The sequence below is a fragment of the Sardina pilchardus genome, chromosome 16 (assembly GCF_963854185.1).
Source record: "Sardina pilchardus chromosome 16, fSarPil1.1, whole genome shotgun sequence".
NCBI lineage: Eukaryota > Metazoa > Chordata > Actinopteri > Clupeiformes > Clupeidae > Sardina > Sardina pilchardus.
The window spans coordinates 30,997,419-31,013,057 of record NC_085009.1 but is presented as its reverse complement, the minus strand read 5'-3'; the positions used below and the strand labels follow the sequence as shown (position 1 = coordinate 31,013,057).

The 15,639-nt window shown below is 40.7% G+C and overlaps 1 protein-coding gene across 2 annotated transcripts in view; it reads left to right on the top strand.

The window, feature by feature from the left end:
* The first annotated feature begins 1,121 nt into the window (after nucleotides 1-1,121).
* LOC134059854 (NLR family CARD domain-containing protein 3-like) overlaps nucleotides 1,122-15,639 on the top strand; it is a 24,021-nt gene continuing 9,503 nt past the window's right edge. The window contains exons 1-7 of one of the 2 annotated variants that reach the window (XM_062516381.1): nucleotides 1,122-1,343; nucleotides 6,493-6,577; nucleotides 6,931-7,047; nucleotides 7,738-7,813; nucleotides 7,973-8,168; nucleotides 8,593-10,390; nucleotides 10,548-10,721. In XM_062516381.1, the coding sequence (XP_062372365.1) occupies nucleotides 6,537-6,577; nucleotides 6,931-7,047; nucleotides 7,738-7,813; nucleotides 7,973-8,168; nucleotides 8,593-10,390; nucleotides 10,548-10,721 (2,402 nt within the window). In that variant the 5' untranslated portion in view covers nucleotides 1,122-1,343; nucleotides 6,493-6,536. Of the gene's footprint in view, nucleotides 1,344-6,492; nucleotides 6,578-6,910; nucleotides 7,048-7,737; nucleotides 7,814-7,972; nucleotides 8,169-8,592; nucleotides 10,391-10,547; nucleotides 10,722-15,639 lie in introns of those variants that run through there. The other variant, XM_062516382.1, reaches the window with a different exon arrangement.

Sequence of the window (15,639 nt, the reverse complement as noted above, 5' to 3'; positions counted from 1 at the left end):
TAATTTGCAGCGTACCCTTACATTATGTATATGAATTGATTTGAATTTCATTGAATTTCAATTCTACTTCCCTTAATTCAAATTCGAATTGTAATTCTGCATCCTGTTTTTGACCTCAATTCAAATTCAATTCAAACTCAAGAATTGAATTGGAATTTAGGAGTCATTCTCAATTCAATTCTGAATTTTGCACAAGCCTGGGCGATATAGAGCCCTTTAAGAGAGCTACAGCTGTTCATGATGTGGGCTACTGACTCCATGTTTGGGGGGGTTCATGCAGCATGCAAAGGGGTGAATGGTTGGAGGGAAACCACAGCGCTAGGTTGTACTTTGTGGGGAGAACCTGAAGGAGGGCTTTTACACAGAAGGTAAGCATCTCTTCTCCAATGGTGCCATTACTGTAGATGGTGTGTGACACGGAGTGGTCTGCACAGGGCAGTTTTGCCAACTTTCCCTGGAGTTTTAAATTGGACCAGTACTCCATGCTTTGCACAAACACACTCACACACTGACATACAGACACATACATACACATGCCTTCACCCTCCTGAATACACCCAAACACACCCAAACACCTGTACTCACACTCACCTGTGCACACATATACTGTACACCCACACACATACGCACACACATGCACCGACACGCTCATACATAAAAGTTGCAGTAAGGGATGGAGTAGGAGATAATTGGAAACAAATTGACTGATTGAATGTGATTTATTTTGGTGGAGAACTAAGCGGTAGTCATATTTTGTATATCTAGTATGATTATTATCATTTGAACTATGCCCATTCATCACACCTCTTGTGCAGTAGAAATGAAGCACTGACTCCCTGTCCCAGACTAATGTTCAATCTTAAAAGATTGATCTTAGCACAGTGATTGCCAGACTAGTGAATCACTGCAGCGCCTCCAGAATGTGTTGGTAGCCTATACAAATTATTTTGTACTGTAGCCTGCATACCTTGATTACGATGAGGTCTGTGGAGAAGCCGCCACTGCATATAAATTCTAAGATAAATAGCGCTACTTAGTGGTGAGAAAATAACAAGTGCGAGAGAGGAGTAGAGATTTAGAAGCGAAAGTAACAAGTAACAGAACGCTCGGAATACCAGGAAGGAATACCTGGAAGGAAGACGGCAATACCCTGCTCAACAAGTAAAGCGTTTAATGTAGCCTAGGTTATGAAACATGGTCATTGTCAGTTTATCTGCGAAGTGAGGCTGCTAACGAACCTAAAACATATAGGCTAACACATTATTTTCTTCTTATCGGGACATTGGTAGGCTACAGTAGCCTATCTTAGTATTTCCAATGGCGCAGAACAGGACGAACTAAAGGTGGGTGTTGAACTTAATCTATGGATAAATCATCAACAGTGTTGCACTAACGTGTTTAAAACGTGTGCAAAAAGAGTGTATTTGATAAATGAGCTAAGATTGAACATGTACAACTTTTGTGTTTCCTGACCTTGGCGCCCAGGCTTAATCATGTGCCCGTTCCACAGGTAGCCTGTTGTTTGGATATGAGGAAACCATTTAGCGCACAGGTGAATAGGCCTACAGTAGCCTCCATTTTAGGCTGAATAGGCTCACAGGTCCATTGTGCAGAAGCTTTAAGTAAGATAATTCAAAACAACTGCCCCGCTTTCTTGTCATTTGGTGGGAATGTGTGCCCCCAATGATGGATGGACATTATGGATGATTTTTTTGCTAGCGTCACTAGATGCGTCATAAGTGGCAACTAAGTGCGCTCTCCAAGTGAATGGTACTTTATTACAGGCCTATAAGAATAGTAGTAGATTACTTTATTAATAATAGAAACGACACATTCTTTTGCGCTGTATGTATGTGCACGTTAGATTGAATTAGATGAAACGTTATCGTAATTATACGGAGAGACAACTAAAAGCAGCGTCTAACCAGAAGTGCAAAAAAGCAGTAGGCCTAAAGTGCAAAGTACATTTCAAGGAATGATTTACGTGCAATATGAGCAGATAGTGCAGTAGGTATGTAAGTATGGCTAAGTAGGCTACAGTAATTATATGTGCAGTATACTAATAGTAGCATTACAAGAGCAGTATACAAATGAAGTGTGCAGTATGATCAAAACAGATATGTACAGTTGACTACTAGTATAGTCTACAGTAAGGATTAGCAGTATTAACAGTGGCATTATATGAGCATAAATACAGTATGTATGTTTAATATGAACACTATAGCCATACACTAGCCTATGTACAGCTGACTAGCTCTGTGGTTTTCTTTGATAGCCTACATAGGTAGGCCTACTGAATAGAAACAAAGTAATGCCTGTCTTCTAGGTAAGACTTGAACCACTGAAGGACAACACAGTTTTCTAATCTGTCAAGCAATATTTTATGATCAACTGTGTCAAAAGTTGCATTACTGTAAGGTCTATTAGGACAGTTGATTTACCAGAGTCTGCATTCAGGCAGATGTAATTTAAGGCCTTAACTAAAGGGCAGTTATGATGTTGGTGAAAGCCTGACTGGCCGGTAAGTACAGTATTGATTTGGTTTAAGCCTACAATGTCCTATTTGCATTTAAAGGGGAGGTTTGATAACTGCAGTCTTAAGTGCTGCAGGGATGTGAGAGAGAGAACGGTTCACAATTTGCAAAAGCTCAAATGCCAAACAGTTGAAAACACTTTTAAAGAAGCTTGTAAGCAGAGCGTTATGACAACAGGTAGATGAACTTGAAAGTTGCAGCACAGTTTTTTCAAGGGTTTGGCCATCAATATTTGGGTAACACTTTATTTGAAGGGGTCTACATAAGGGTGTCATGTAACCGTCATAAGAATGACATGACACATGTCATGCACATTAATGACATATTATTGATGTTTATGACTGTTGTCATAATGTGTCATTCGGTTTTTGTTATGTCAAGTTGACATTGTTTGGGCGTCATCATTATGACAACTTGACATTAGGCAAGATGACATTATCTGATGGCGTCTTTGTCATGACAACTTGACATTAGGCAAGAAAATATAATTCGTTTACAATATTGTCATGACAACTTGACATATAACTATGTTTGGCCTTACTTATCTTCTAGGTTTTTTAAGTGATGAGCCTGAACAATTGGCTGTCATGACACCATTATAAATTGGTCATGAATACTTTTCTTGACCTCAAGTACAGTGGTACAGTTTTGACTTGTCATTAAGCTGTCACAAAGAACTATTACTGACCAAAATAGTTTTCTGACAGTGTCATGAATACTTACCTTTGACCTCAAGTACAGTGAACCATCTGAGATGTTTCCTGAACATGTCATGAAGTGTCATTACACTGTCATGTAGGTTTCATTTCTGTACATTTTACATTTCTGGAACATTGAGTCTAATTTCTAGTATAATAACAACAAACACCATACTCAAGTTATGACTTCAAAGAGTTTATTTCAGCAATGAATTTTGCAAAACATATACATTGTAGCACCTCGTTGCCATGGGTAGCTATCCTGAGTTCTTTAAAACACCCTTAGCTTAGTGATCCCACAATTATATGCAAATTCTATTCACTCTTATTTACACATTCATCACACATGCATTACACTCAATCTTCAATAGTTTTCAATAGGCTAACTTCCAGTTTCAGGTATCAAATGTAATACAACCAACATCCAAGCAAACACTGGTTTTCTCTTTCATTAAAATAAAATGGCAAACCCTATACTATGGCCGGCAGTTATTAAGTAAATAAATAAAAAATGAGTAGGCTACCTAACCAGTTGTCAGAGTTCGCGTGGCAGGGCTGTAACGTTGCTAGTGTGCGTTGAAGCCTAAAACCAAAACGGCTCTTTCACGCCACTCCAGCAGCGCAACAAAGAAAACTCAGCGTGTAAGATGTAATGGATGGACCAGATGGACAGACGTCTTCAGCGAGGCTCGTGGAGGTTCCGAGGATAAGTGGCCATGCAGGCTATCTCACGCAAAGTCAGTGGCATCGTGCTAGCAGCTAGCTAGGTCTTGCTGACTAGCTGAAGGCTTTATACTCGTGGGAAATTCTCGTCTCGAAGTTTTCACTTCCAACACAACTTCACCGTCTAACAGTAATGTTTAAGTAAGCGTTTTATAAAGCAAAATAAACGCACTCTCGAATAAATCTTGGTATTTTATTGACTTGAAAGCATGAACCAAGACGGACGCGTTTCGGCTAACAGCCGTCCTCAGCGTCTTGGGGAGGATAGGGCAGGTGTAACTAATAACAGGTACAGATAGGCTACGTCACCAAATTGCCAATTAGGCGCACAAAGTCATAGCAAACACTCTGAATTGTATCAATAATGTGCCTAAATAGGACAATATGCAAGTCAACAATTATACAAAAATAGAAAAAAATCTAAATAAAAAAAATAGCAAAATATATTGCAAAACAACAAACTCAGAGGAAGCACTGTAGGGCCCGTTCTTCATTAAGACCACCAGGTTGGACTGTCTGCAGTTCATGAATCCAAAAGGCCTCTCTCTGAAGCAGGAGACGCCCCCTATCTCCACCCCTCCTAGGCTTATGTACAAGTTCAATGCCCTGAAATTTCAGCATACAAATATCATGATTATTGTTATTAAAATGTCTTGCCACTGGGGATTTTTCATCTTTATTTCGTATGTTACTTTTGTGTTCAGTGACACGTGTACGAAGTTCTCTGGTGGTTTTCCCTACATAACAGAAGCCACACGGGCACTTCAACAGGTAAACGACAAAGGATTCCTTGGTTTTTAGGCTTCAACGCACACTAGCAACGTTACAGGCCTGCCACACGAACTCTGACAACTGGTTGGGTAGCCTACTCATTTTTTATTTATTTACTTAATAACTGCCGGCCATAGTATAGGGATTGGTATTTTATTTTAGTGAAAGAGAAAACCATTGTTTGCTTGGATGTTGGTTGTATTACATTTGATACCTGAAACTGAAAGTTAGCCTATTGAAAACTATTGAAGATTGAGTGTAATGCATGTGTGATGAATGTGTAAATAAGAGTAATAGAATGTGCATATAATTGTGGGATCACTAAGCTAAGTGGTTGTATTTCACATAGAGGTGATGAATGAACACTTGGATTCATTTGTTTATTTAATATTTTAAAGAACTCAGGATAGCTACCCATGGCAACGAGGCGCTATAATGTATTATGGTTTTGCAAGATTCATTGCTGAAATAAACTCTTTGAAGTCATAACTTGAGTATGGTGTTTGTTGTTATTATACTAGAAATTAGACTCAATGTTCCAGAAATGTAAAATGTACAGAAATGAAACCTACATGACAGTGTAATGACACTTCATGACATGTTCAGGAAACATCTCAGAATCAGATGGTTCACTGTACTTGAGGTCAAAGGTAAATATTCATGACACTGTCAGAAAACTATTTTGGTCAGTAATAGTTCTTTGTGACAGCTTAATGACAAGTCAAAACTGTACCACTGTACTTGAGGTCAAGAAAAGTATTCATGACCAATTTATAATGGTGTCATGACAGCCAATTGTTCAGGCTCATCACTTAAAAAACCTAGAAGATAAGTCAGGCCAAACACAGTTATATGTCAAGTTGTCATGACAATATTGTAAACGGATTACATTTTCTTGCCTAATGTCAACTTGTCATGACAAAGATGGGGTCAAATAATGTCATCTTGCCTAATGTCAAGTTGTCATAATGATGACGCTCAAACAATGTCAACTTGACATAACAAAAACCGAATGACACATTATGACAACAGTCATAAACGTCAATAATGTGTCATTAATGTGCATGACATGTGTCATGTCATTCTTATGACGGTTACATGACACCCTTATGTAGACCCCTTCAAATACCTGCCTGGCCCTACGTAACTTGAAGATATCATAGTTAATCTGAAGCTTAGTCTTTCTCCATTGACGTTCAGTTTTCCTACATTCTCTCTTCTGATTGGCTACTGTTGTGATATTCCTCCATGCTGCTTTGGGTTTACTGGAAGTCCTTTTAATAACCTTGGCAGGTGTTAGAGTCAAGGACCCTGAGCATGTTAGAGCTAAATTGAGTAAGATGGTCTTCTAGGTGGTATCATAGAGCTATGGCTTCCATCAAAAGAGTGCTGCTGTTCTCTTTAATTAGTTGTGCTGATTTGATGGTTCTACTGTAAAATGCACTGTGATAGTTCATAGGAACATTGACACTGATCTTTTACAGTTCAACCATGAAGTGTTCATATTAACAGTTCTACCATGACCGATTGTGATGTGTACATGATAACTGATGAGTGATAATGGATTACATTGCATTCTCATATGTCATATATAATGTAGGGTGTGGTTTGACTGTTACCATAGATATCATGTGGTCTGTAACTACTTGTTGCCATACTTGTTGCTGTTGTTCAAGACAGCTGTGCATAATAACATGTCTACCCTGCTGTCTGCTATTCATATGTGATGTGTGCTGTCTTTAGGGGTTATGTTTCTTGTATTGTAGGTTGTCATGGCGAGATTCATTTGAATGATATGAGTGGCTGAAACATGGAAAAATTGGACAACACAAAACAGGACGACACTCAAAGGTACACTGCTTAGCACATAATAAATTATGTGTCTTGAAGAAGTTGCAAATCAGCATCTTTCTAATAGTTTAAAGGTGTTTCTATCCAAATGTGAGGGCTGAACATTCACACCCAAAAATGAAATACTGGTAGTCTACTTGCAAAAGTAGCAAAACAAATCATTGATGATTACTTAATTAGTTATTGGTTGAAGGCATTGCGAGTTGCTGATGAATCACTACATTAGCATACTTGTCGATCTGTGTGCATATACTGTATATACAGTAGATGTGGGTATTTGTGCTATAAAGAGCATCCCAGCTCTATATGGGAAACAGCATATTTTTGTCACAGACTTCATTTTTACACCACAGCTCACTCCATCATGAGAGGCCTCCATCACCTGTGCCCACTTGTGTGTCCATGAAGAGTGATCAGTCAAAGGGTCATGGCATAGACTTCCAACATGATGATGTCACAGATGGATCAAGGCAAGTCCTTAAAACAGACCAGGAATCAGATGCTGGCTTTATTTCCCCTGGGAAAGACTCAGTTATTGGATGGGATCTCCATCATGTATGACTCTTTGTGCTTCTGTTTAGATCAGTGGTCAGGAACATTGTAGGCCATAAATACCAAGTATGTGTTTCCCCTTTTCCCATAAGAGCCATACAATAGTTTATTTGATGCGTTTACTATACTCCACTTTCACTGACAATATGGCTGACAGCAAAAGTTGTGCAGCAAGAAGGGCAAAATGTGGGCCTATGTGATGACACAGTCACAGACTATTATCTGCTTTGACTGTGAGGCGTTGTACAAGTATGGTGGACATAGTACAGGTACATCAAATCAAACCTGATTCATTCATTCATGCCGTGGGTCGGTTCCACAGTCTAACAAGCCTGACACACAAACGCCCTAGTATCAGCATTTCTGAAATATAAGGTGCCACTGACCGCATAATCTAAACTAAATCAAACAGGATGGTCTTCAATATGTAGGATGCAGATACAGTATGCGTATTATAATGCTAATTCCAACTTAGATACAGATAGATTTTTGGTTCAGATCATCAAGATCAGAAGTTTAGGCATCAGGCAGATATCAGTGTTTTACAAATGCTTGCATGCACAACTAATGGAAGTCTATTTGTGGTTTGTTTTGCCCTAAATACTCAGTGGTGAAATGGAAGAATGCAAACCAGATACTGTCAGTGACAAGTATACCCAGAAGAAACTCAAGCGCATATTCCAGGTCTGGATGCAGCTATATCATGCTGCACTGATATACACACTTTGACAAAATGACATTCACAATGACATTTGACATTCACAATGCAGAACAATAATAATATGGTCTTATTGAAAACCTTGGTATTGTAGTGCAAACTATAACCAGATATTTGTACACCAGGTGCTTGAGGAGAAGATCATCACCTTTGTGAAGAATGAGCTGAAGAGATTCAAGAAGATTCTGAGTCCAGATTACCAAGAAAACTTTGATGATAAAGAGCAGGATGAGAGTGATGCCAGAGAAGGGGCTCTTAAGATGGCACTGCACTTCCTGAGGAACATGGAACAGAACAATATTGCTGACAGACTGCAAGAAAGTAAGACATGTTCCTTTAATTGCATTTCCTATGGTTTTGATCAATAAAACAGAGAGCTACATCAGAGAAACAGAAAATAATTTCAATTTTTTTTTAATTTAATTGAATTTATAGAGCGCCAAAATATTACACGTCTCATGGTGCTTTACAGAGTGTTAAACAAACAGAGAGAGTCCATGAGTAACAGTAGCGAGGAGTCCAGTGGAGGGAATACATTTGTCTTAGAAAATGTCTTAAAAAAGCTATTTCTGATGTCAGTGTTTATGCATTGTATGTAGATATGTAGATATTTATTTCCATTTGAATTGAACATCAATAAGGAACTAAAAGGCATGGTGTAAAAGACACATTGGACATATTGTCTTTAGTGTTGGTGGCTGGCTAACATTATTTTGTTTTTGACATGATTTATGCTTTTCTGTAGTTGAACTTTGTGTAGTGTGGCAGACTGAACTGAAGAGAAATCTCAAGAACAAGTACCAGAGTGTGTTTGAAGGAATGCCCAAACAAGGGAGCTCTGCTCTGCTAGAGAAGATCTACACCGAGGTCTACATCACCGAGGGAGGAACTGGGAAAGTAAATGAGGAGCATGAAGTCAGGCAGATTGAGTCCATTTCCAAGAGACCAGCTGGACAGGAGACACCAATCAAATGCACAGACATCTTTCAGCCCTTACCTGGCCAAGACAAACCAATCAGAAGTGTCATCACAAAGGGAGTAGCTGGCATTGGCAAAACTGTCTCAGTTCAGAAGTACATCCTGGACTGGGCTGATGGGAAAGAAAACCAGGATATCCACTTCATATTTCCACTGCCTTTAAGGGAGCTCAACCGCATGAAAGACAAACAGCTCTCTTTGATGCATCTTCTTCACCACTTTTTCTCAGAAATTAAGGAGTTAACCTTTCCCAGCCAGGGGAAGTACAAAGTGTTGTTCATCTTTGATGGTCTGGATGAGTGCCGACTCCAGCTTGACTTTCAGAAAAATGAAATTTTGACTGAAGTGACCACAGCCACTTCATTGGATGTTCTGCTGACAAATCTCATCAAGGGTGATCTGCTTCGCTCTGCTCTCATTTGGATCACCTCTCGACCAGCAGCAGCCAATCAAATACCTCCTGACTGTGTCGACCGGGTCACAGAAGTGCAAGGGTTCAGTGACCCTCAGAAGGAGGAGTACTTTAGGAAGAGGATCAGTGATCAGACTCTTGCCAGCAAAGTTATCACTCACATAGAATCATCAAGAAGCCTCCACATTATGTGCCACATGCCGGTGTTTTGCTGGATTGCTGCTAATGTCATTGAATTTCTTCTTAAAACTGAAGGAGATAAGCAAGTTCCAAAGACATTGACAGAGATGTACACATATTTCCTTGTTTTCCAAACCAAGCAGAGGAGTGTGAAATTTGAAGGAGTTCATGACACAGATCCACAGTGGAACCAGGCTAGTCTCCTTGCTCTTGGGAAGTTGGCCTATGATCAGCTGAAGAAGGGAAACCTGATTTTTTATGAAGATGACCTGAGAGAGAGTGGTATTGATGTCAAAGAGGCAGCAGTACACTGTGGCATCTGCACCCAGATCTTTCAGGAGGAGTCAGGCCTTCATCAGGAAAAGTTGTACTGCTTTGTGCATCTGAGCATCCAGGAGTACCTTGCAGCTCTGTATGTGATCCTGATGTTAATAACTGAGGGGAAAGATCTCATGTCCCCACAGCAACCCCCCAGAACAATGTTTCAACGTCTGAAATGGCAAACAACGGGCAAACCCATGACCACCTTACAGAAGAGTGCAGTGGACAAAGCAATGGAACATGAAGATGGGCGCTTTGATCTGTTCCTCCGTTTCCTTCTTGGCCTCTCTCTGGAATCCAACCAGAGACTCTTGAGAGGCCTAATAAAGGAAGTACAACATGAAAGCAAAGAGGAAATAGGCAGCTACATTAAGACAAAGATCAGGGAGATACCATCATCAGAAAGAGTTCTCAACCTCTTCCACTGTCTTAATGAAGTCAACGATCACTCCTTAGTGGAAGAAGTCCAGAGATCCTTGAGTGCTGGGACACTTTCTGAAGCCAAACTCTCATCCACTCAGTGGTCAGCTCTCGTGTTTGTACTTCTGACATCAGAAGAAAAGCTTGATGTGTTTGATTTGAAGAAGTACAGCAGGTCTGATAAATGTCTTTTAAGGCTGCAGCCAGTAGTGGAGGAATCCCAAAAAGCCCTGTGAGTAGAATGATAATATGTTGTTTTGGATGAAAATGAGAAAGTATTCACATTTAAGTTAATGTTAGATATGATTGTGAAGCACGACTATACATATGTACTTTGTCAAAGTCCTTTCCAGAGAGTTCACTAACTGATGGAATGTTTTCCCCTAAAGGCTCAACAGTTGTGGGCTCACTGAGAGGAGCTGTGCAGGTCTGGCATCTGTCCTCACCAAAGCGTCTTCAAAGCTGAAAAATCTGGACCTCAGTGACAACAGCATTGGAGATAATGGGGTCCAAGAATTGTGTAGTGGACTGGGTAACCTAAACTGTACACTGGAGACACTCAGGTAAGACATTTTAATATCCCATAATGATCAGTTATGTGGCTTCATTTGTGCAGTATGATGCATGTGTGTGTGTGTGTGTGTGTGTGTGGAGGGGTGTGTGGAAGAAGGGGGGGGGGGGGGGTAGTGATGTTGCAAACAGCAGTCTGGTGGGAACGAGCAGTGGGAAGAACACCAGAGCATAAGTAAGTGGGCATGCAGTGTGGCTGATGAAGTTTTCTCCCTAACAAACACACACACACACACACACACACACACACACACACACACACACACACAGACACACACACACACACAGACACACACACACACATACACACACACACACACAAAGATTATTGTAAATTAGACAGTAATGTTGATTGTCCAAAAGGAAATGAAGATGAAGTATTTCTCCTACTTCTCTCTACAGCCTGTCAGACTGTAGTATTGCAGAGGATGGCTTCAGAGCTCTTGCATCAGCACTGAGATCAAACCCCTCACACATGAGAGAGCTGCAGCTGAGTGGGAATAAAGCAGGAGACTCAGGAGTGAAGCATCTCTCTTCTCTTCTGGAGGATCCCAGCTGTAAACTGGAGAAACTACAGTGAGTATCACAAGACCAAATACTGAGTTGCTATCAGTGAATTTGACAGTGTTTTTTTATATCTTTCTCACTCAAAAACAGACATACCACTGAGTCAGTCAGTCACTCTTTCACTCACTTACACTTGTTTTCCTCTTAAGGCTCAACAGTTGTGGGCTCACTGAGAGGAGCTGTGCAGGTCTGGCATCTGTCCTCACCAAAGCGTCTTCAAAACTGAAACATCTAGACCTCAGTGCCAACAGTATTGGAGATAATGGTGTCCAAGAACTGTGTAGTGGACTCGGTAACCCAAACTGTGCACTGGAGACACTCAGGTAAGACATTTCAGTATTCTTCAATAAGACATTTCATTATTCCTCAATAAGACACATCATACAGCAGTGATGTTGTCCAATGTGGGTGTGTGTGTGTGTGTGTGGGGGGGGGGGGGAGGGGGGTCTTCACATAACAGTGATGTTGTTCAGTGTGTGTGTGTGTGTGGGGGGGGGGTCTTCACATAGCAGTGACGTTGTCCAGGGGGGGAGGGGGGTCTTATCACAACAACTTAGTGTTATACTTGGAAAACTACAGTACATATTGTGTGTTTTCTGGTGCATTGACTAAATAATCATTTCCTTTCAGGCTCTCTGACTGCAGTATCACTGAGAGGAGCTGTGCAGGTCTGGCATCTGTCCTCACCAAAGCGTCTTCAAAGCTGAAAAATCTAGACCTCAATGACAACAGTATTGGAGATAATGGGGTCCAAGAACTGTGTAGTGGACTGGGTAACCCAAACTGTGCACTGGAGACACTCAGGTAAGACATTTCAGTATTTCTCAATAAGACATTTCAGTATTCCTTAATAAGACATTTCAGTATTTCTCAATAAGACACATGATACAGTGATGTTGTTGATGGGAGGGGGGGTCTTCACATAGCAGTGATTTTGTCTAGTGGGGGGTGGGGGTCTTTTTATCAAATAGCAGTGATGATGTCTGTTGTGTGAAAACATATTGTGTGTTTTTTGGTGCATTTACTAAATAATAATTTCATTTCAGGCTCTCTGACTGCAGTATCACTGAGAGGAGCTGTGCAGGTCTGGCATCTGTCCTCACCAAAGCATCTTCAAAGCTGGAAAATCTGGACCTCAGTGGCAACAGTGTTGGAGATATTGGTGTCCAAGAACTGTGTAGTGGACTGGGTAATCCAAACTGTCCACTGGAGACACTCGGGTAAGACATTTCAGTATTCCTTAACCCTATGAGCCCGACGGACGCAAAGTGCGTCAAAAAACACACACATTTTCTTTGTTACATTGCTCCGCTATTATTAGTCACAGCGAGATGAAACTTATATTGCAGGAAAAAGGAGAACCGGGGCTTTCCAACGATACTAGACACTTGTCTGTACAATCAAGTATGAAAATAAAATAAAATGATGAAGTTAAATCAAAGTATATCATATTTACAGTCTATAATTGCTCTGCGTTCACCGGCGCATCCAGAACTCTCGCTTGAATTACTCGCGGACCACGCATCGCACAGACATGACACGCATATCAAATGAAAGAGGAGAAGCCGAGCTTTGCATTGATACCAAATACATCGATCATTTCGTATGATAAAATCAGATGAAGTTACAAACAAATAATAATGTCATATAGCTTTGGCTACCTTTACTCTCGTTTGATTTCCTCGTGAAACCGCTATCAAAAAGGTATGGCACGCATGTCAGATGAAAGAGGAGAGCTAGAGCTATCCACAGATAGCAAATACAACCTTCTAGGCCATAAAACAGACGAAGTGACAGCAAAATAATAACTTCATTTAGCTCCACTTACCTCGTGTTTTTGTGTGGCATAATAGCCTATGTTCATAATCCAATGTTATCATGTGTTTCTCTATGACAAGTCACGTTCATAACACGGTTTTGAGATCCTAGCAAACTCCAAGACTCATATTGCATCCAAATTTGTTTGACAAATAAACACTTTTTGCCTTTACTTTGTTCATTGCAATGCAGTAAAACAAATATTATAGAGAATCATCATCTGTGCACATCATTTGTGCTACCGCAAACAAGTCATGTCAGATCAGCTAGTGTCACAAATATGGAGCGCAAAAAGTGGCAAAAAGTAATTTTGTCATCACTAAATAAAAATTGCCATTTATTTCTGGAAGGCACACGCTACATATTTCTGTAAATTACTCAGCTCCAAAGTATGCCTCCACCATGGTTCTTATATTGCCGTGTTCAAGACAGTCAGGCCTACATAACCATGTAACCATGTTTCGTCGAGATGTGAGCTTGCTGTGGTGAGATACACGTCAAAATGTAAAAATTTGTATAGTACGCTTTTCAAATTTGTATTATTTAAAAATCTAAATCAAATCAATGCAAGTATTTATACATGATATTGTGGCAGATCTGGATAGCCTAGACTGTGCTGAAAAAAACAATATGTAGCATGTGTGAATGGCACTTACAATGACCAGGATAAATGCTTCTAACTAGAGGTAGTGAAAATGCCCTTAAAACAGCTTAGGGCTCATAGGGTTAATAAGACATTTCAGTATTTCTCAATAAGATACATGATACAGTGATGTTGTTGTTGGGGGGGGGGGGGGGGGGTGTCTTCACATAGCAGTGATTTTGTCTAGTGGGGGGTGGGGGTCTTTTATCACATAGCAGTGATGTTGTCTGTTGGTGTTTTTTGGTGCATTGACTAAATAATAATTTCCTTTCAGGCTGTCTGACTGCAGTATCACAGACAAAGGCTATGCTAGTCTGGCTTCAGCCCTGAAGGTAAATCCCAAACACCTCAGAGAGCTTGATCTCAGAGGAAATGATCCAGGGAAATCTGGAGTCAAACTGCTTATAGACCTGAAGGAGGATCCACAGTGTACACTGAGAAATGTCCAGTAAGTATTTCTGGAAGAACAGTGGACAGTCCAGTTGTGTATCAAATGTTGTCAAATGCTTCACATGGAGATATCAAGATTGTGAAGATTCAGACTGCTTGCAGTTGACTTTGTTGTGGTGGAGACACCTGCTGTAGAGATTCAGTTGGTCTGTTATGAATATGATATTTGAAGAGACAAGATGAGCTTAGGGCCTGCAGAGAAAACTGAATCTATAAGATTTAAAGCTGCAGCACCAGGCCAAGCAGATAAAATAATAACACACACATAAATGGGTAGGAATACACCCTTTCCCCTGAAAACAGCACATGTAAAAACAGCTCATCATTTCATTATTTCTCGATTGTCTGTCTTTGTGTCTTTCAATGCCCACATCAGTGATGATTATGTCAGGTGAGATGAAAGGTGTGTTGTCCTCCTTATGTGTCCAGGTTCCTGAAGAGTAGTGCTGCTGAGGAAGCCTGTGCTGCTGTGGCTTCAGCTGTGGGTTCAAACCCCTTACTCATGACTCAGCTGGATCTGAGTGAGCACATACCAGGAGTCTTGGGAGTGACTCAGCTGTGTGCTTTACTGCAGGATCCCTATTGCACACTGCAGACATTACGGTTAGTAGATGTTGGTGCATTCACTTCACATAAAACAGCTGGGGTTAAAGGTGGTGTTGCTGATGGTGTTACAAAATCAATCATCATTGTTTTCTTAATCACATCAACATAAATAGACTATTCCATGTCCTTTCTTTTGCCATATAGAAGTGCAGTTTTGTGAAATGCACACAGTGCTGTGTGTTCAGTACAGTGAGGCTGTTTCATTGTGAGATGCTCTGATGTGTATCAGTGATGATAATGCAGCTGTAGCAGCAGCTGTAAAGGGGGGTGAGTGATGAATCTGATGTGTATCAGTGATGATAATGCAGCTGTAGCAGCAGCTGTAAAGGGGGGTGAGTGATGAATCTGATGTGTATCAGTGATGATAATGCAGCTGTAGCAGCAGCTGTAAAGGGGGGTGAGTGATGAATCTGATGTGCATCAGTGATGATAATGCAGCTGTAGCAGCAGCTGTAAAGGGGGGTGAGTGGTGAATCTGATGTGTATCAGTGATGATAATGCAGCTGTAGCAGCAGCTGTAAAGGGGGGTGAGTGATGAATCTGATGTGTATCAGTGATGATAATGCAGCTGTAGCAGCAGCTGTAAAGGGGGGTGAGTGATGAATCTGATGTGTATCAGTGATGATAATGCAGCTGTAGCAGCAGCTGTAAAGCGGGGTGAGTGATGAATCTGATGTGTATCAGTGATGATAATGCAGCTGTAGCAGCAGCTGTAAAGGGGGGTGAGTGATGAATCTGATGTGTATCAGTGATGATAATGCAGCTGTAGCAGCAGCTGTAAAGGGGGGTGAGTGATGAATCTGATGTGTATCAGTGATGATAATGCA